The sequence below is a fragment of the Ischnura elegans genome, chromosome 6, assembly GCF_921293095.1.
Source record: "Ischnura elegans chromosome 6, ioIscEleg1.1, whole genome shotgun sequence".
Taxonomy (NCBI): Eukaryota; Metazoa; Arthropoda; class Insecta; order Odonata; family Coenagrionidae; genus Ischnura; species Ischnura elegans.
Window position 1 is genome coordinate 33,200,897 of NC_060251.1, and position 21,887 is coordinate 33,222,783.

Here is a 21,887-nt window from a genome sequence, read left to right on the forward strand (position 1 = left end):
TATTCTGAGTAACACCACGTAGCAAAGTTTTTAATAAATATTTTATATTTTTCAGCTCTTTGAATCATAAAGAATTTTTCAATAACTAAACTAACTTCGAGGTACATTTTTATAATCCAGTAGGAGATACTTTTGCAACAATATTAAAGACGAGCATAGGATTGTTAGCACGAAATAATAAAACCAGGAGTTATGATTTTATATCAGCCAAATCAGTGAGAATGAAAAAGGAATGAGAAATAAAAAAGGCCTCGTATGAAAAAAATATAATTATATAATCTTCGAAGATTCGTGATTTACTTTCTTTTCACACTTATAACTGTACATTTAAAAGAGGTGCACTTGCCCTGGCACCTGCTACACATTAAAGAAGTTGCACGTGCCAACGTTACCAACGACACAAAATGAAATTTTTGTGACAGCACTCACTTGCACATAAAAAAGCGGAAATTGGACGGTGCGCACACATCTCGCACGCAGGAGGCTGCAAAAAAAATGACGTCAGTATAGGAAGGACCAATGAATCAAGGCATTTCCCTCCACGGAGAAAACCCTTCCGTCTCCCCACCCCACCAAACCCAACTGCAACGCTTAAGCATGTCATATCCACAACCCTTTCTCCAAACTCTATTCCCGCCAATGCACTCCCCCATAGCTTCACGAGTGCGTTGGAGTGGGGGGGTTGAAGTTTTCTCATCCCCCATTACCAAGGGGTACGCGCTCTTATGCGGGGGCTGGTTTGGCAGCGAGTAAAGACTGAGCATGTGCGTATGTACGCATGGTTCAATTGGTGGGTATATAAGATCTCCGTTTCGAATCTCATCCATCGCATTTACCCACTAGATCTTTCAAGTGAAACATCCCCGTGGTTGAGCAGGGGAAAGACTCACACCTTCCAAAGAGGATCTGGATTAAGCTATCATCACTGAGGTAAGGAAGCTACTTATTGTTTTGCCATAACTACGCAAGATAAACTGAATATATTCACTTTAATTTATAATCTGAGGATAAGCTAAACTTGCCAGTAGTTGGGTTAATCTCGAGTTTAACTATTCAACCAATGGTGCGTTTCCTAAAAACCTAGAGCGTACTTCAAATCATTTAAATAATATAATGACCAAAATTTAGGAATCTTGAAAAAAATCAAGCTTAACCTGCCATGAAATATTTTGATAACATTAGCATTACAGTAAGTACCAGCTTAATTTTTTTCTGTCATCTTCAAGAAGATGAATAGCAGAGACTTAGTGCATTCGATATTTCATGGAAGACTAGTCGTCTAAACATAGTATACTTGGGGACGAGTGAGCAGAGTAAAAATTTACCCTGAATAATAGTAAAAATATAAAGCATATATCATATGGAGATCTGGATTAGCCTGCGTAATACCGGTAACGTACACACTACGTCGCTCATTCCACTACCTACCACAGTTATCGGAAGCAAATTTAATTCAGAAAATAACCATAAATACCCTAGGTCATTCCAAAGTTATGCATAAAGTGATTTCGGATGTACTGAATATAATGAATAAATATTTGACTTGTTTTTATATTGAAAGAAAATATTGCTAATTAATAAATGCGACGTAAAAATCGTTCGATAAGAATCTCAAATAACAATCTGCACAGAATTTTGAGAATTTCACGCCCAGGTTTCTATTTTTATTGCCTTAATCAAAGTCTAGTAGAATGTAATTATATCTCCTCATGCTGAAAAAAGATCAATTTCGAATATCAATAAAATTTTTTCGCTCGCTAAAAAGACATACATACAGCTGGATTTTGGTCCAGACAATAGAAATTCGACATTTTTTTCTGGATCTTCAAGTATTTCGACGCGATAATCCACCCAAAGGTCTACTTCAGAAGACTATAAGTAAGGCCTACATCAATGTTGCCCGTGCCATTTAAGCAGCAACTTACTCCAAGCAATGTTTTTTGGTAGAGGGTGATATCAATAATAATAAATGAAGGAGATATCAAAAAATGTAGTTTTATTTACGTGAAAATAGATTCACTCATTCCCATTCTGGCTGCGATACTCATGTACATGCGATCATAACGCAAGAGTTCTTATGCATCCCTGGATACAAAGAAAAAAATAAAGAAACACGTGTCCAAAATCCGTCCGTCTAAAGCATTAGTACTAGCAAATTACACTGTAGAACCATCTCTTTATCTCCGGACAATATATGAGCACTTTTTATCTCTGAAAGGTATAGCACGTCTGAGTCGTGAACCAATGATCTCCAGTTTTAACTTTTATCGCACAAGAAGCAGTCAGGAGGCGTACTTATAAGAGAAACGAAAGATAAGAAAGGAAATACAAACGCAAAATATTCCGACCGCAATACTATGGAAAATTTTACCGAGCCAAAATATTCACACTTATGAAAGAATTAGTAAGAATGTTGCCCAAATCCTGAGGGAAAGTTGATAGTAAATGGTAAGGGTAAATCATCAAAACCGATGACGCTCTTTTACAATTATAACAGAAACACAACTCCTGAGGGAGCTTATGTTACCTTTTTATCCTGTAATAGTAAATAAAAAGTTTTTTCTGCAGTGCAGAAATTTACGCTTCATGAAACAAATATACGATATCTGAGAGATATGAAAATCTCGGCAAGGAGTATGCATCTTTTTGAAAATTATATTGAAGTTTATACTCGAGATTATCTGCAATTTCATTTCGTATAATTTTAACTAAATACATACTAATCTTTAGAAAGAATGATTCTAGACCTAATATTTTACTAACTAGTACTATACTCTGAAAATATTTTATGCATTTGTCTTTATTATTTTATGTAAATTTGTTAGTCATTCGAAGATGCACTTTAAAAGCCATGTTTAAATAGAGATAGACCAAATTAGATCAAATCTACGTATTTTAACAGGAATAGGAAAAAAATGGCAAAGCCCCATTCAAGAGATTCCTGCTATAATAAGTAGATCCCTGAACCGTCAATGCAAAATATTTTATTAATTATTAGCAATTATAGTAAGCATTTCATGACTTAGGTTCCATTTTTTCCTACTTCTCCAATCATATTAGATTTGAATATCACACGAAATATTTGCCACCTCAGATCGATTTTTATTTCTCATAAAAGATTCGAAAAGGTTCAACTAGTCAAGACAATAATGGGCTACGCACTAATTCAAAGTGAAGCAAAGAATATATTTGACAGTTATTATTTGCGCCTATTTGTGAACCATTTTTACTATTAATAACTCTAAAATTAAATTTAAGAAACAACCTGGTCTAGAGTCTTAGAAGGTATACCTATTCAAATTTCACAGCCTTATGCCCGTAAAAGAAACATCTCTTTGCACAATTTCCGATCCTATTTTAAATTTTTTGCCGTAGAAAGACAGTGCTATCAATTCCTCGTAAGTAATTAGCCACTAAATGCGGGGATGCAATTATCTCCTATTTCTTGAAGGCGACTTTAAAAGGGGAACGCGGATGAGGAAGGGAAATTGTAAAGGAGGGAAAGGTGTTATGCATTTGAAAGAATGTCGCGTGGTTAGAATCGGTGATGACAACATCAGTGAGGCAGATATCACTCGATTTCAAAGTATAAACTGTTTTTTACTCCATTCAAGAATCAATCGTCCAGAAAAAGCAAGCTTTCACCGAGCCATCATGTTTAGAATAGAAAGGAATCTCCGGAAGTCGAATCGAAATAACTTCCTCACTTCCTTTTTTTCTCACTTAGAACAGACAAGAGGATAGGTACATGTGGTCAAGCGCCGGATTCATGGCTTAAAGAGAATTATTTACACCTAGGAAAAAACTGATCCGAAACTTAGCTGGAAAGACCCTTTAGCCACTACTATAAAATTTTAAATAGGTTTTTCTGAATTCAGACTAAGAAGATCTTGATATGCCACTTAAAATACTTGCATTTGAATAAATTATAAAAATCATTTTAATTATCTAAACATCATGAATAATAAACGGCAGGAGAAAAAATAGCAATTTTTTACGCCCATTAAAATGAACTCAATGGAAGGAAGGCGTTATTTTGGGATACTCAGAGGACGCGTGACCGATGGGGTGATTTAATGCTAAAACAGAATAACAGTATTACGCATATTCCCATGATAATTCGCATGAATGAGATGTCTAACAGAAGAGCTGAAATATCATAGAAAGTGCATTGTTTACTGCGACTACTATGAAACCCTACGGTCAATTATTTGCAACGATTTTTTATACGACAAACCAATACAATATAGTGGCTACTAATTCATTAATCTGATGAAATTCCAGTGAGAGTAGTTATGGAGCCACATACATGTTGCTTCATATAGGCGCTTAAATGGCACGTCACAGGAACTATAATTACTTTAAAGTATCAACAAGAGCCAAAAATACTGAATAAGTATATTAGAGAACAGGACATTGGATGGAAACAGAAAGATTCAATATCAGTTCTAGAGAATCATTTCTGCAGAAATGGATTCTCGGCGGATAAGATTCAAACCTAGGATTTGCATACTTTTTTTGTTTTAAACGATTACCCTATTTTTTCAGACAGTACCGACTGTTTGAAAACCACCTGAAAGTTCTCTGTCCTATGTATATCCTACAACCAGAATCACCCTGAAAAAAAATAAATGTGGCTGCCCAGAAAAAAGAATTGCATAAATTAGGACTGCTAGTAACAGTTGAGGTATGTGGCTAGCCTAGCTGGTAGCATGCGGGGCTACTGATATAACGATCCTTCGTAATTATTAGGGTAAATCATGCACGGAGTTGCAAATGGACACCCATAATACCCAACTGAAAGAATTCAACACATCTTTTAATTGTGTAATATATAGTATATTCCCGGTGAACAATTGAAGTTCCAATATCTCGGGTTTCGCACCGGGTCAGGTGCTCCATGCATCCTTCCAACGTTTTCCAATGAAACCCTTCACTATGCGATCTCAGCGGATACTAGCGAATCGCTTTGTGAAGGAATCCATTTGGAGTCGACAAAACGTCAACACGATCAATAGAGGCTCTGGCTACAACTTAAGCTATACATGGGACCACCTCTTCAAAATCCGAGGGAACTAGCAGCCAATCAGGAGAAGCTGAACCGCCCTCCTCCTCGGATTTTGGTATATATACCCTGAAGACTGGAGGAAATGATATTGGATTCCTGAATCCCTGAAGACGATGGGTGAGTTGCTCATTTAAACGTTGGAAGTAGATATGGAGGACCTGACCCGGTGTGAAACTCGAGGAATCTTTTCTGCACCTGTTTATTAATTTGAGCTGAGATGAGCCCTCATTTCCCCAAACCAGCCTTACAGTTGAATCGCTGGAAGAATGGATGATGAAAAGATAGCTTTTAAAATCATTTCAAGCCGTCCGATACCAATTTCTATTGATTATGAAAAATATGTGCTTCATATGAATAACATATATAAACTTAGGGGATCTGGACCTTCCTGAGCCCTTCGATGCATTACGGAAATACTACTAGTCCGTAAGCAGCTCAACTATACCCTCATGAAGCATTAAATCCACGAAAATATTCTTAAACTATGGAATGAACGGTACCCGTGACTCACGCAGATCAGTACCCAGTCCCTACAGTGAGGTAATTCATCGTTCGAATATTTGTCGAATTAGGTCAAGATTTTCCAAACCCATCCTTAATATACCTTACTTCATTGAGTTAAAAGTTGAATACTTTTTGAAAAAAAATGTTGTGCACGTGGCGAATTATAAATATGTGGTTCGCATCAAATTTAAATCATGAAGCATTTTGCTTATTATTAGAAGATTGAAGGGGAGGAAAAACATTTTATAAATACTGAAAGATAATGATCCATTAAAACTCAATTCATTGCCTTCGGGTATTCTTCATGAGAATTGGAGGCATCACCCTTTTTAAAGTTTTGGTTGAATTAAGTAAATTTTTATTCATAATACCAATAGTTAAACGTTATTTTTTCTTCCACATTAATGTCATAGTGAATTCATTTTTCTTATATACTCATGCTCACAACTCATTCATATAATAAACTGGTATTTGATAAGCATCTTTGTTTCTTACGGGTGACGCAATAAAGTCAACAGCCGCCATTTTGGTTTCTCACAGGTCTGTTGTGTTTGCTATACTTTAATGCTTTCATGTTTAATGCATCATCATTTGCTTTTTTCATCGGCACTATAAATTGGCGGCAATGCTTAGTTCACACAGTGTTTTAAAATTTAAATAGCAAAAATGCTCAATTTATTGACGATTTTGAAGAATAAAATGCTAGACATAACAAGTTACACTATAACCGCAAACCTTTTTTCCTCACACTGCATTAACATAAAATCTAAACCATTCCCCCACAGATGATCAGGCTACTTTCGTTTGCCCTGGTGGCGATATGCCTCAACCAAGTCATAGCCGCATACCCTGGGAGTTACTACCGCGCTCGAGAAAACAAGAAAGTAGCCTCATCGTATTCGCAGTACATCAACTACCACGAAGCCGCTCCCTACAAGGAGTATGACGACGAACCCGTGGCCCCAGCCAAGATGGCCGAAGCAGCCGGTGAGGGAGCTCAAGCGATGGAAGCTGCTGTTATGATGATGGCTGCCGAAGGGGAACAGCAAAACCAAGGGGAAGGAAACAACGGAGGCGCTATGGGCGGAAAACCCTACCGCGGCGGCCAAAAATATCGCGGGAGCTACTCGTACATGTCCCACGGTAATGGAAAGGAGGCTGGAGGTGGTGGTGAAGCCGGGGGAATGCAAGTAATGATGCAAGGAAACATGCAAGAAGAGATGCAAGGTAATATGCAAGAAGAAATGCAAGGAGGAATGGGAGGGGGGATGGAAGAGGGAAATGCAGGGATGATGGCTGGTGGTGAAGCTAACGGGATGCAAGCCGGAAATCAGGGTGGTGAGGGAGAAACAGCCAATCAAGGGGGAGGCGAGGAAGGTGCGGGAGAAGGGGAGGAGGAGGGATACGAACCCGAGTACGTCTACGTCCTGCACACGGTGGCCAGTCCGATCAAGTTCGGCGGATACGGTTTGAAGACCCAGCTCAGTAAAAAGGGGTTCGGAGGACTGAGGTTCGGTTACAGGAGTAAAGGGAGGCAGTCCTATTCCTACTCCATGCGCAAGGAAGCGGCCGGTGCAGGTGGTGAACAAGCAGGAGGAGCTATGCCTGCGATGGGAGGAGGAAACATGGAACAAATGCAAGGTGGTGCCGAGGGCATGATGATGGAAGAGATGCAAGGCAATGCTGGAGGTATGATGATGGAGGAGGGAGCCGGTCAGGAGCAGATGATGGGAGGCGCTGGAATGATGGCGGAGCAGCAAGGAGGGAATATAATGGCCAAACAGATGGGCAGGATGATGAGGGGAAAACATCGCTACTACGTGAGGGAGCCCTACGTCGAGGCGGGAAGGAAAGGAGGCATGGTCCAGATGGAAGGAGGAATGGCGCAAAATGAAGGAGGTAAGGCACGAAATAAATATGCGCTTTGTCGAAAGGTACTCTGGCTTCCAGGGACGCCGACTTACAAAAAATATTGGGGGGGCCCAAGCCGGGGATCTTGCCCCGGGAAATTTTATAAGTAGTGAGTTTAAAGTTTTTAAGCATTTTAGAGGAGTCATATGATTAACATTAGAACCCTGATAACTCGAATTTCGATATCTGGATACTCTGGGGAAAATCGACAAGCCTGACACATTTTTTCCTCACGCCCATGACGAATTTTTGAGGGGGCTCGGGCCCCCTCAGGCCCCATGCAGCCGGCGCCACTGCTGGCTTCTGGAGGTGATGGACATTCTTAGTTGGACTTAGTTTCTCGATCAATGGCGTAACTATGAGGGAGAGATGAGGAGGATGGATTTCCCCCAGAGCCTCAGGGAAATGTTAAAAATATTTGAAACTTTTGTCTAGTTTTGATTATAATAACTGCATCTGCTTAAAGTTTAAGATCATTTATTAATATCATGGGTTTGAATACCGACCGGTGACTCAGGAGTCACCGGGTGTCGCACTGCGACGGTGCGACACCCCCCCTCCCCCAAGTCCCCAATTACCCTCCGCCTAAGTATATTCCTAGTTACACCACTGCTCTCGATGATATTTTCAGTATAATAGGAGGAATATGGTAGAATTACTCGACAGTAATTCCTATCTGTCTATTTGAAATAGAGAAAAAGTTAATCTCACTGTATTTTACACAAAGATTCATAAAAGTTATCCCGGTTGAAGATAAAAAATATAAGGTGATATGTTAAGTAAAAAAATGGTCCCACTTTCGTCTGTTACTCTACCGGCTCATGCTGTCGCTGGATTCTTTAAATATGGCGACCTTTTTCTTACTCAACCGGTATTTCCGGATATATTACTTGTTCAAAACTTAGTATCGAAAATATACGACTACTTCCTAGCGCATTGCTTGCAAAAAAATCACAAAAATTAGAATTTTACGGTGTAAATTGAAGTAAACTCTTGTCTACATTAACCGATGACAATTTATACCCCGGAAATTTTCCTGGGGTAAAATTCAAATGTTGGAGATAAAGGTAAATGTTGGATGTAGCCCCGTCTGTATGATCCGAAATTTTTCATTCAATGGCCTGATTTTTAAACGAGTATTTCGATATGAAAAACGGAAAAATACGATTGGTCGTAGTTTTCCAAATCTATGGACGTTTTACGAGAGCACAAAAGGATAGCTTTTGCATTTTCAGTGAATATATGGTTGTCTCTTGCAAATAACAATCTATATTTATGAATGAATATTCTATCCCAGAGGATGTACTGAGATCGATAATGGGCCACCTGTCGGCGAATTAGGTTTTTATGCTAACTTCAATCATCATTATAAAGAAAAAACTAAGCTTAAATCACTGAAACGCAGATGAAATAAAATAATCTTAGCAAACTGACCTCGGATTTCAAGCATTTGAACATAAGTTAGGTACTGCATGGAGTAAATATCCCAAAGGTGAGTCGCAAAGTCCTGACTCAAAACATTCATTGTTGAAGCTTAACCCTCCATTGTTGGTCAGTTCCCTGAGTTACCAGACGCTAGGCCTTTTCTGTTCTTTCACCACATCGTATTTTCATATGGAACTTATATTCCTTGCATCTTATTATTATACGATTCTGAAATATCCACCAATAGGATTATGTTTTGCCACACTTATGGAATGAATTTCGATATTTTATTGTTTTTGGAGTCTGGTCGTCCCCACGCGACGACTTGAGTTACAATACGTTAATAGGAAGAACTTCGTGATATCCCGCGAAAAATTTTCAGGTACGTTTACAATTCAAACTAAAAACTTTCTAGAGGAATAAATTTTGAATCAGCGTCTTATTGCTACAATTTTTTCATTGTAATCAATTTGATATAATTTATCAATATACAAAGAAAAACTGTAAGATACGTCAAAATAATATTATTCATCCGTTTATTTAATACAAATATCTCCATTATTATATTGTATAAATTTGTTGTCCATTTATTAGATTCAGTATTCAACGAATGATTCATTGTAGCTTAAAAAGTTAATTCTACTTTAATGCATTTTGTTTAACCATTCCAAAATGGTGTCTGTTAGACGTTAATTAGTCCTAATTAAATTTTTTGCCTTCGTTTTGACTTTCATGAATACTTGAGTCAAATAATTGTGGTCCTTCTTGGATTGATAAATTATTTTCCTCTCAATTCGCACGAAAGGTGGCATGATGCAGATAGAACAGGGCATGGCAGAAATGGGTGAAGGCATGGCAGCGGCTGGGAAAGGAGGCATGGAGCAGATGCAAGGAGGGATGATGCAGGAAGAGCAAGCCGAGATGATGGCAGGGAATGAAGGAGGTGGTGCAGAAGGAATGGGCGCAGGAGGTGGAGGGAAAGGAAGTCGATTCTTCTCTGAATTCTTCGGTGGGAAAAACGGCGGCAAAAAGGGAGGATTTGATCTAGGTCTCGGCGAAGCAGGCATGGGAGAGTTCAAGAGGGAATTCTACGTAAGTACTAGTGAAAAATCTCAAGATTTCTCGGGTAACATGAGGAATAAAGGGCATAGCTGAATAAGAGGGTGAAAAGTCCCCCTTCTGGCATTTTTCCCGTACTAAGGGCATACTATTTGGGATCAAAAAGGACTATCTTCTAATAATGTATGTAATAACTAATATAAGATGGCATGTAACGGGTGTTATTTAGGGCAAGGACATTTAAAAACAGCAAAACATAGTGCCTTACAATCGCTATGCCTAATTTTTTTTCGCTATGTTCCAACACTTGAAAATTTTTTTCCAATTCACCAGCCGAAAGGTATTTAAAAATGCCACCGGAAAAGATTTTTTCTTTGTGGCCATCTCAAAAATATTTTAAAAATCGTCAGAAATTTTCAAATTGACGGCAGTTTTCCTTGTCTCGCTGAAAATTCTTGTGAAAAAGGTAAATCTACTCTATCAAAAAGCTTTCAAATGTCACAAGATGCTTTCTAGTCCGAGATATCTAAAAAACAGTGAAATCGTGTTTTCGAGCTAGCCGGCCCTTGTGTGGGGAGGTTAGTCCTATTTGATCCCAAATTGCATGCCTATAGTACAGAAAAAATCCCGGAGGGGGGAATTTCACCCTCTTATTCAGCTATCCCCTTTAAAGAGAGATTTTTAACATTTAAAAATAGAATTATCAGGCACAACTTCACACCAAGAAGGAAATTGTGAAAACTGACTCTAGTTACAGAATTTCACATGAAATATTTAATGATTAAGGAAGGGTATTCACTCTTTTTTTTACATACGATTTGTTATTTGAGGTTAATGGGGAAAACTGCATTAAACGCATTAGTAATATGTTTAATACAATGTAAAACTGGGGGTGGTATATTCATGACAGGAAATCAACGAAAACACGCTAAATCACGAAGCTCAACAATGCCTTTGCTGTCAAATAGTACCCTCTCGAAGAATTTGAGCTTTAATGAAGGTGAAAAGTGCGCATTTTATCCCATTTACATAGATAAATTCCGAATCCCGAATAATTGAAACGCTTATGGACAAACTGTCTCGAAAACGTGACGAAATAATATTTCTATCCTAAAATGCCTCAGGGCATTCTGATGAAGTGTTTTTTGTTTATTCCTGGTGGTGTCAAATGTCAATGTCAAATTTTACGGCCATTTGGGATCCTCTTTTGAATCAAATATCTCTACCCTAATATCGATCCAAATGGATGTTGTGAATCCATCAACCTGTCTGACAAGTAGCCAAGAGATGGTAGAGGACGATACGGATGAAGATTTAAGAGTATAGACCTAAGATTCAACTGGGATCCAAGAGATCAGTGATTGTGGACCATACCACCCAAGGCCCTGATATTGATGTAGACAGCCACATAATTCTCACTAGAGAATGTCTTACTAGACAAAATTCCTTATAGACGCATTCGAAATAAAGAAACATATGAGTAAATTCAATAGATATTGCCCTAGAATTAGTAAACCGTACTTAGAAAGAAGAGAGTACTCCAGAGAGCTCTACACTGATCTTTTACTACCCTTCAATTCAGCAATCTTAGGTGGTAAAGAAACGATGTCCACTAAATGTAGCAATTAATTCATTCTAATGAGATCTCCGACAAAGCAAAGGTCGTCAATCAGTAAACTGATAATGATGGTATTTTAAATAAGTACAGTTTTGACTTCCAATTATTTGTCTAATGCCATCTTTTACATTAATATCACCTTGTAAATCTTATATCCATCGCTATGTCATATTCCCTAAAAAGCCAAGATTCAAGACACACAATCAAAATTAAATATGGAGGTCATTAGAAGAAAAAAATAATAAAATATACTGAATATATGGAATAACCACTAATTATAAACAGTTTTTTAAATGAAGAGTCACTCAATTGTAAACTAATCTTTCTCTTTTTTTTCTATATCGACACTGATTTCGGCTTCAACAGGCCCCTGCCTACTACCTCTTCCGCTACGGAGTGGAAGATCACAAGACCGGAGACTTCAAGAAGCACCACGAGGTGCGGGATAAAGATGGAACCAGGGGTTTCTACAGCCTCGTAGAACCCGATGGCACCATCCGGGTCGTCCGCTACAGGGCGAGCAAGAACTCTGGGTTCAACGCCGTTGTCGAGACGAGGGGTCGCTCCAAGCATCCAAGCAGTAAATAAAGCGAGAGAAAAAAGAAATGAAGCAACAACGGTGAATCAGCAGGCGGGGAAGCAAGGTCATTAACGTCTCTCCGCTGGAAATAGCCGAGAGGAATGTTTCAGCCCACTCCCAATCCACCGCTTTCCACGGGCCGAGCGAGAAAATTTGTTATTAGCATCTCGTATAGATTCGATCGTTGTTAGTCCATTTCAGATACATTTCGCGACTGAAAGGTAAATCTGAGATTTTTAGGATTATTAAAAAGGAATGGAAAAACTACATAACACCTTCCAGGTCGTCAGAAGACTGTGATGGAAATCTGCATGCTACCTATTAGGAATTAAAAATCTTCGTTATACCACACTTTATTTAAAAAGTACTACCGGTTTCGGATTTTACGCTATTAATAAGTACATAAGTACTATTAATGTAAGTAAGGATTAGAGTATTTATGCACTTGATAATGGCATATCAGACGAAACCAGTAGTAATTTATTAATAAATTGTGAAAGCAACGAAGTATTCTTCATCGGCAATATGGGGCCCATCCACCAAGTACAAGCTTCAATTTTCGGTTTAATCTACATGCCACCCTCAAAATCATCTCACTATGATTTTGAGCCGGAAGGTGCAATGACACCATTCATTTTTCGAAGGAAATGTGAATTTCCATAATAATCTGTCCGACAATATAGCTCTCAAAATTTATCGTTTGCACTGGTGCATTTCACTGGAAATATAGTGCAGTTCTTAGATGATGCTCCCCATGCCCTTCATAGAGATTACTGTTTTTGATTGCTCACGCAGTCGAAGCAAATACCCAAGTCTTCTAGTCTCTCGATATTCTCAACCTAAATTGATACAGATTGTACCAGTACGTGGCATGATATTCATTAATTGCTCCATGAACGGTGTTTTAATGGGTTTTTCGGAATTAAATCAAGATGGAATACCTTTTCCATTTGCTCCAAACATTTCAGATACCACTAAGTCAAAAAATTATTTGAAATGGACTATATGTGTATATATTAATCAGCCCTTTTGGGATTAATGAACCGAAGGTTATGACAGCCTAATGTATGTCGCCTCAGGGGAAATGCAACATCAAATTTGCGTTCTGAACATGAGGCAATGCGTTGGTCATGTGCAATTTGACATGATTCAAGGAAAAACTGACATTCCATGCTGTCTTTATCATTACCGAGTATTATCTCCATTACATTATCTCCCTAGTCTACCCCTATTTGCTTTAAAATTTCCCTTATATTTAAAACACATTGTACCTGCTCAACCCTAATTTCCCACTGCGCCTTTATTAACAAGTATATAATCTAACCAATGTAAGCGTTCAGATAACCATTATCAATCACCAATATTCACCTACTTTTTTCTTACACGGTGAAGAGAATGTTTCTAGTTATTTCAGAATTCCTCAAATTAATTATCCCTCTGTATCGCACCACCTTTTACTAATTTGATACCTTGAGAAACACAGACTGTTTCCATCGCCTACAAAGGTTATTTTTCATGTTCATCTGCATTGCAAAGCGCAGATGTCTTGTTGAAACGCCACCATATTGTTTACCTCTCATATTGTACATTGCCATCATATTTTTGTATTGTTGTGATTTTAATAAATACTGAAAATTAATTATTAATACTTGACTGTTATTATTGACTCGAAATTACAGTGGATTCAGTTTCAGAATGTTAGGCCTCGCTCCAATGCAGAAGGTACGCACGCAGCATGGTGAAATAATAAAGTTTAACGTAATCGGAATCCATGTACATCAGCCATATATAAAAAGATATTCATTAGAATTATATGCACCAATAATGAGCCTAATTATGGAATAAAAGGGAAATTGGTGACTCTATGATTAATATTGAAGAATATCATTTATTTATCGGCGTTGAAGGCCAAGGGATTTTACTTCGTACCTTATTTTAATCCTACTCTTCCTGCAGTTCTTGCACTGGGCAGTATTTCTTGGAGCTTCTTCGCCGAGTATCCAGCCATATTCTATAGAATCAAATAAAATTGAATAAACTACTAGCTCAAAAATGCATTAGTACCAAATTCGTCGCTATCCCATGCGGGGTGTATCATCGATTATTTAAGAGGGCGGTTTTTCTCTCGCCACCATACAAGCGACAGGTAGATACTGAGCGGATATGGCAAGTGCGCATCCTCCGCACCACACGTTCAAGTCATTTCTGGCTGTAGGTTTTTAGTTTAAGCTTAGTAGCAGTCTCATTAACAACACTGCCTCAATTGAATCTCCCGCCAAGTGTGCACTATGGAGTGACAGCTAGAAAACCTTCCGAATGGCTACAGCATTGACATGTATTGAACTTCATGCTGATGAAAGAGAATTTTGCTCTGTGGCTGGTGTGTGAAACATTACGCCCATTCTCATTCACAACAAAAGAGGAGACACGCTGACTACTGGAACTGTTCTGATCCATGACAACGCCCGTCACCTCAGCGCTGATGCAGCCCAACCACCGAGGCCATTATGTCTAAAGGACCAGGGGTGCAGGAATTAAGGTTGGGGGGGTTTAGGTGCAACTAATACTAGGGTGTGTGGGGGTATTGTATACCCACCAGGATAAGCGGTAGGTGCGAGATTGCGGAATTTTAAGATAAATGGTTGAATATGATGAGTTTTACGGCTTTCTGAGGGATATTTTATTAATCCTTACACTTTTCTATTAGTAATATCAATCAAATTAAGTAAAATGGATTAAACTTAAAAATTTGTCTGAGCTCTGGGGGGGTTTTATCCCCTAAAACCCCCCCCCCCCTCGTTGCGCCACTGTAAAGGACACTACAAATGTGCTCAATGTTTAGCAATGAAATAATTTTTCGCAGGTTGAAGAGAATCAGCCCTCGTATTTTGAATTTTACTTCAGTTTATCGCTTAATCGAAGTTAGCTCTCGCACTCAAGCAAATTTAGTTACATTCGTGAAATGTAGTTATACCAGCTTATTGTTATAAAATTATGTTTAAAATTACATAGGGGCATTACCTTCACATACTCCATGATGAGGAATTTTACAAGGACTTAAACGCTTCAAGAGGGTAAGCTCGCTTCTCAATCTGGAGCAATGTTGGAGGAGATGCCGGTATATTCCAATTTTCTTGACATTCTGATTTTCAAGAGCATTTAGCAAATCGAATTGGCACACATGGTACATAGATGGTCAGAAAAAATATTTTAAAATGAAAAAAAAAAAACTGGTAAAAATTCACAGAGATCTGAAGTAATAATAGATATGGGTATCGATATTATTATAATTGAGTAAATTCGTAGATTAAATCCAGAAATATATTAGGCAGGTTATTTAGATTGGAAGTGCTGTGTTTCAGAGATTGCGAGTTTTGATCCCTGTTAGATGGGGTGTGCACTATCCAGGGCAAGGGCTATGCGTACGTACACCAATTTAATGAACGAGGGACTTCATAGCCCTAAAGCCGCTTATTAGTTAAGAATTAAACATAATTGTTTTCGGGTAAAAACTAAAAATAGACCGGTTGTCATTTCTTTCTCGCCATAAGTTCCTGTTTACTCACCCTTTTGATCCGTATTATTTTAATCATTCGTCTTTGTCAACAAAGAGGCTGTTTAAGGTATTCAAATTGCTCAAAGAATTCTTGAGAAAATCCTATATTTGGTAGAATCACACCCACACCGGGTTAATATGGCGTCTCATGGTGTGCTACTAAGACTTATGTAATCCATATATTGCATTGTTTGTTTCTTATTAGGAATTTATCCTACTTCTTCACACACTATGAAAAACCCATTAAACCACTTCCGGTGTGTTTCTCCAGTATGTAGTAACTCATATGGTGATGTGGATAAATTATGAAGATGATACAGATAAACAGAGTGAGTAATCAGGAAGTGCCAATGAGAGTGAAAATTAAGATAAGTCTTCCGTAAACCTAAAAGGACGATGTGATAGCAGATTTGATTACATCTTGAACCATGATGGTTCAATAAACCCAGTAGGTGAACAACAAAACGACGGCAAGAATGGTTAATAAAGGCCTCGAATGGCGCCGAGATAAAATTCATCAAGGATGTCAAAATAGCGTATCTATATCCATATATATAAAAGAGGATGCATGCTTTTCTGCCCGCTATACGTTTTCATGCGGCTGCTTGGATTGCATCCAAAGTTAAACCAAAGTTAGTACGTACGTGCATTTTATACTACCAAACCCCGCACTGCAACTTCTAGTTGTTTCCTACCCGTCCCATGAGTTGTTTTCTCATAGCTGATTGTTACGTCACGCCATACACCTGCGGTTGGACATTCTATACACATAATGACACTCTCTAAGAGACAAAACATCTAATATGATCTTGAAATCCAAGTACAAAGTTTCACTCTTGTCTTGATACTATCCTTCCCGAGAAACGCCGGGTGGACTGCTAGTAAACTTATATATGACAAGGTTTACATATAGGAGAGCTCATTGCAGAGCTGCGTCCATTGAAGAGCTGACTTATGATATACATGCTTCCTTATAGGGCTTTATACGGAGAACATATTTCACACAATCTTTTATCCCTCTCATGGTCTGCTAGAATGCCGATCTGACTACAGCCGACAGTAGGTTACCACCTTTCCCTCACCAGATACGTGATCCTTACCTCACCACGTAACCTAAAATTCGGACACACGGCCTTCCTCGATGAAAATACTGGTTTTCCCTCTGGCAACAACGAAAATATTGCTGATTCAGGCACCGACTCGGAGCAATGGACCGACATCATACGGGAGCGGTTCTACGTACATTCCAGCGACGAATTTTAATTGTCCTTGCATGCTTCTTCTCGTTAATGCCATCTGAAAAGTTAATTTCCCTCTAAAATAATTTTATGAAATCATTACTTGCTCCAATTATTATAATTCAGATCAAATTTATAAGTATATTTACGCTATCACACATCGCTATGGAGGAAAATTATTAGAGCCGGAGGCGCATCATAACGCAGTCACCGGCAAGTTCCTACATATTGTGAACATTCCGCAGTGAATAAAACATTTACCATGATCGGGGTTATTATTATGGAATTTTTACAAATTATGAGTTCTTTCAGCACATTTAAATAGGCCAAATCAGCTGTTTGGACTCCTTGATATAAGAAGTTAATCATGAACATAAAATGATAGCTCAGTTTTAGAGATAATGGAATTTTTTTTAGAGTCAAAATATTAAATTTTATTGAAGATAATCCTATTGAAATTCTCAAGGAATTGTGTTTTCTTCAACTCAAATTGACATGCATATATTGTTCAACTCAAGGAATACGAACAAATTCAGAGCTTTTAGCTGATTATTTATTGAGGATTGACTTCACTATTTCTTAGCAATCAAGGCAATTGTGATCCTAAACTTGAGTCAGTTCGCAATTTTTGGCGGGGAAATCTACAAATTGCAATTTTGATTATGATTGTTGACTAATACAAATTTCTTCTCCCAGATAACACAATTTTCTACCACTTTTTTCTGTATTTAATTGTCCATTGCAGCTTGATTGATAACCAATATTGGAGCATTATATCGGAAAGGAAAAAAATTAACCTGGTTAAATTAACTTGATGCAATAAAATTCAAACTACTCAGTCGACATTTGCGCCAGAATAGATGTTAGCTCATTAGTCACGTCTCATATGTCTATTAAGTTGATATTAAGTCTACACATATATAAATAAATTTATGGATGCCCAACTGATAGACACAAAAGGTAGTCTATTTCCTTATGGCTATAGTAAGTTATCCGTTTTTCCTAAATACATTCAACCACACTCAAAAAAACTCAGCGATAAAATGTTGGCTAGTTAGCAAAAAGGAAGACTATTTTTAGAACAATTTGGAATAAAAGAACATGATCATGCACTATTTTAAGCGCTAACAGGAAGTCCACCAAAATGCAATGACCTGACCCGCTTGAAGTAAACCATTCTGGCCTTCCTGAATCAATTGCGAAGAAACAGGTACGTAACGATTGACGCAATAGGTCACACCCGGTTTTAAAAGCAAGAGGTAAGAACAGGGTGGACTTTCATAAATCCTGCCGAAATCTTTCTCCGTGTGTCCCACGTGAAACTGGGCAACAGCTGATATCTTGCGCTCTCGTCTTCTTCCATTTAAAACTGGTGGTTAGAGTCAATTTATCTACTAAACTGATAATGATACAAGATTTTTGCATTAGCATTCCTAAAAAATATATGCTGCATGAATCCTGAATTTCAACAACCATACTGTATCATAAACTCAGTCATTTCTCATCTACTGCTTATTAAAAGTGAATTTTAAAAAATAAACCTGGTACTTAGATCAGTAAGACGAGAAAAGACACGTCTTGCGTACAAGTGCAAGCGGGATATATATAGTGCAACTTATAGTTGTTTACTGCGACTTCCAGCCTCTAATTAAAGTTTTTATCCTGCACAGAAAAACAAAATCTCACTTTTAGGTTACTGATAGACACGAGGAAACATCGGTGCAAATGACCTTAGTTGTCGAGGCACCCTAAAACAAAATACTACCGCTACGAGGAAACATCTATCATTTACTACTTCAAAGCAGATTTCTGATCTTAATCAAAGCATAAATTAAAAGAAATAGAATATTCAAGTCCAAAAGGTCTCAAACGCCTTGGTTTTAACCCTACTAGTTCCGCAGGAACAGGTTGTTACTTTAAAATACGTTGTGTTGTCAAACTATTTTGCCAAATTTTACATCACATTGTTGAAAAAGCATAGGTAAAGGACAATTTTTTAAATGTACAAAGGCAATGAAACGGAGGTTTGTAAAAATATTTTATAAAATGATAATTTATAAAACTGCTTTCACTTTCAATTGGTTGTAAAAGAAATTTCACTGTCTTTGAGCCTCGACAAAGGTCAATTTGAAATAACGTCAGCGCGCGGATTTTTGATCGCTAATATTTTACGTGGTGATAATGCGTACAAAAAACTTATTTTCGCAAGTTAATATAATGGAAACTATACACAAGGGTATATAACGGAAATGGGTAAGGGTGAAAATGGGTTCTATGCTTTTTTCGACTTTATTTAAAGAGAAAGAAGGCGGAATTGACGATGATTGGTGAAAACCCACAGTTTTGCTGCAAAGTGCATTCAGTATCTTCATCTTATAACACAAGAACCCGCTCGAGCTGCACTGAAAGTGGCGGCAAACCCTCTTTAGATTCACTGGGATACGTGACCGCAGCCTCTTGATAACCTGTGGGCATTTGGTAGAATTACATAGGGCCCATTGCCTTAGGGAAAAAGCTTTCGCCAAACCGGTGCTGTGAATTTTCGGGGTCATTATGACACGCCTTCCCATTATGCCTCTCTCTAACATTTACTGGAACAGCAAAGGAGCCTTCAGCTGTCCAAAAAGAGATTCCATAGAAATTAGCTTGATCAATGCAGGCACATCCGCTGATTTTGACCGGTTTTGGAGACCTTTATGGCTAAAATTCAATAGTTATAACTTTCTCAGCATCCCCTATAAAATGTTATTAATCTATTTTACCAAAAGAAGAAATACTTGAAGCGATATTTAATCTCCATTAAAACTTTTTAGTACACTTCTCTATGATGAGTTTCAGTGTTCAAGGATTAGTATGAGAGAGATCGACCCCTGCAAGTAAATTGCAGATATTTCCAAAATCGCATTCTATAAGCCCTTAAACAATTACTTTATCGCAACTTTGACCAAGATATTTTGATTTGTATTCAAGCCTCACAAGCTAATTGTGTTCACAAACAAAACCTTATACTGCAAGGCACAAAGGGAGACACAAGAAACTCTTTGCAAACTGAAATATTTCTTCTAGAAATTCCTCATATAAAAAGGCATCGTATCCTTATCCTAGTGAAACTTCCTAATTATTATGTTTAAAACATTTATCACACATAAAAGACTGCACCCATTAAACCTTTGTAACCCAATGTTGTTTCTAAGCAACATCAAAAATGTTTAAACTTTCAGCTCTAATTAGGAGATATCTAAACTAAATATTATTTTGTAGTGTTATTTTAATGACGGAATATTAATCTGCTAGGATAACTATCATTGAGTGAAAAATTTTCAAGTTTTCAAAATGAAATATCTTGAAATTTTATTTCTCCCAGAAACAGCTCTGGGTAAGAAAGAGTTACATAAGAATAAAAATATAAAGGAATTGAATGATTCAATGGAACCGTAAAATACACATTTTTAACAAATACATTGATATGGCATGGAAAACTATAGAGGGTCGTTAATAAGGTGAAGGGAACGGTACAACTGCCATTTTCGTTAAAATTGCTATTCCTGCAGTTTGTAGCCAGTACAAGTACATAAAAATGGTTCATAAATCCATAGAATCCGTGGAATCAGTATGAATTCTCTACAGGATAGTAGAAACAAGTTTCAAATTGCCAAAACAGCCAAAAAGTCAAAATTTAGCACGAACATTTCTTGTCACTAGGAATGACCGTCTTCATCAAAACCTTTACGTACAAAGTACAATGTAGTAAGAAAGACACCCTATTTATATGAATAATATAATTATTATCATCATGATCAAGCTCCAATACTTTTAAAAAAGGAAACAGCAGAATTTTTGTTTCACTACAGAGGTAATGATTGCCTATTTGTGGAATTGATTTTTGCTGCATAAGAAATCACGAAATATTTATCGTTATTTACCAGGCATTCAAGATAATATTAAGGTATAAAATAAAAAAAACACCTTGTTTCCGGTAAACAATTATCGTTACACTGACTCCTTTCATTATACTTACATGACGCCGGATGGCAACGCCAAACCGCTTTACTCTTTGCGTTAGTTTGAACTGTAATCATTGTGTTTTATGCTGGATTTAGTCGCCAACGAGTAATTTTACTTTTATAAACCCTTCGATAAAAGTTTGAAGCTTATAATTGAATTGAATGACTTATATTTAATGAAATCTATCACAATAAAAAATAAGCTCGAAATTTGTAAAGAATTCACCCTCACCCTCTTACTTCGCAAATCCACACAAGAATGCCTAATAATAACAAAATATCTATAACAAGAATTTAGCACATATATCACTTGGATTCGTTGGCTATGATTTCATAACGTCAATCAAAAGGCCCCATTTTTCCATCATCCTCTGCCTAGTCATTTGTCATCAAAATTATGCCCCGTAGATTGTAATTTTATACTCTTGCTTTCCTCAGCCAAAATAATCCTGAAAAAAGTGCTAGCCCCACCGCTTCTTTAGCCGTCTGCCTTCAGATACGCCTTTACGTAAGGAGATGTAAGCATTATCATAGAGCAATTTTGCCCTTACATCGCTGATTTCCATATTTACCAATCTTTTTACAGAATTTACAACGGCAAATCATTGATTTTTTCCAACGCTAGCAGCACATGCCAAGATATCTAAGATAACGATAAAATATTTAATGAAAATACTGTCATAATGTTTGCCTAAATAACATTTATGCTAGCACAGACTGCATCATAAAATTTTAACTTTAAAAGATAAGCAATTTGCACAAATAATTTTTTCCCATAGTGTTTTCATCCATAGTATAAGCCATTAAGTTAAATCTTCACATATTTTTCAAGGTTTTAGAAGATTAACTTAAAGAATCCGCGACCAAATTAATAAATTATGAAAAACAAGGCAAACTTACAAGTATTAGGCTCAGACAATGAAT

General features: G+C 37.4%; 1 protein-coding gene across 1 annotated transcript; it reads left to right on the forward strand.

The window, feature by feature from the left end:
- The first annotated feature begins 831 nt into the window (after nucleotides 1-831).
- On the forward strand, nucleotides 832-12,404 carry LOC124160299 (spidroin-1-like). Its single transcript, XM_046536130.1, has 4 exons — nucleotides 832-930; nucleotides 6,358-7,471; nucleotides 9,714-10,000; nucleotides 11,952-12,404. The coding sequence occupies exons 2-4, from the start codon at nucleotides 6,358-6,360 to the stop codon at nucleotides 12,171-12,173; spliced, it is 1,623 nt and encodes a 540-aa protein (XP_046392086.1). The 5' UTR covers nucleotides 832-930; the 3' UTR covers nucleotides 12,174-12,404.
- Nucleotides 12,405-21,887: the final 9,483 nt, after the last annotated feature.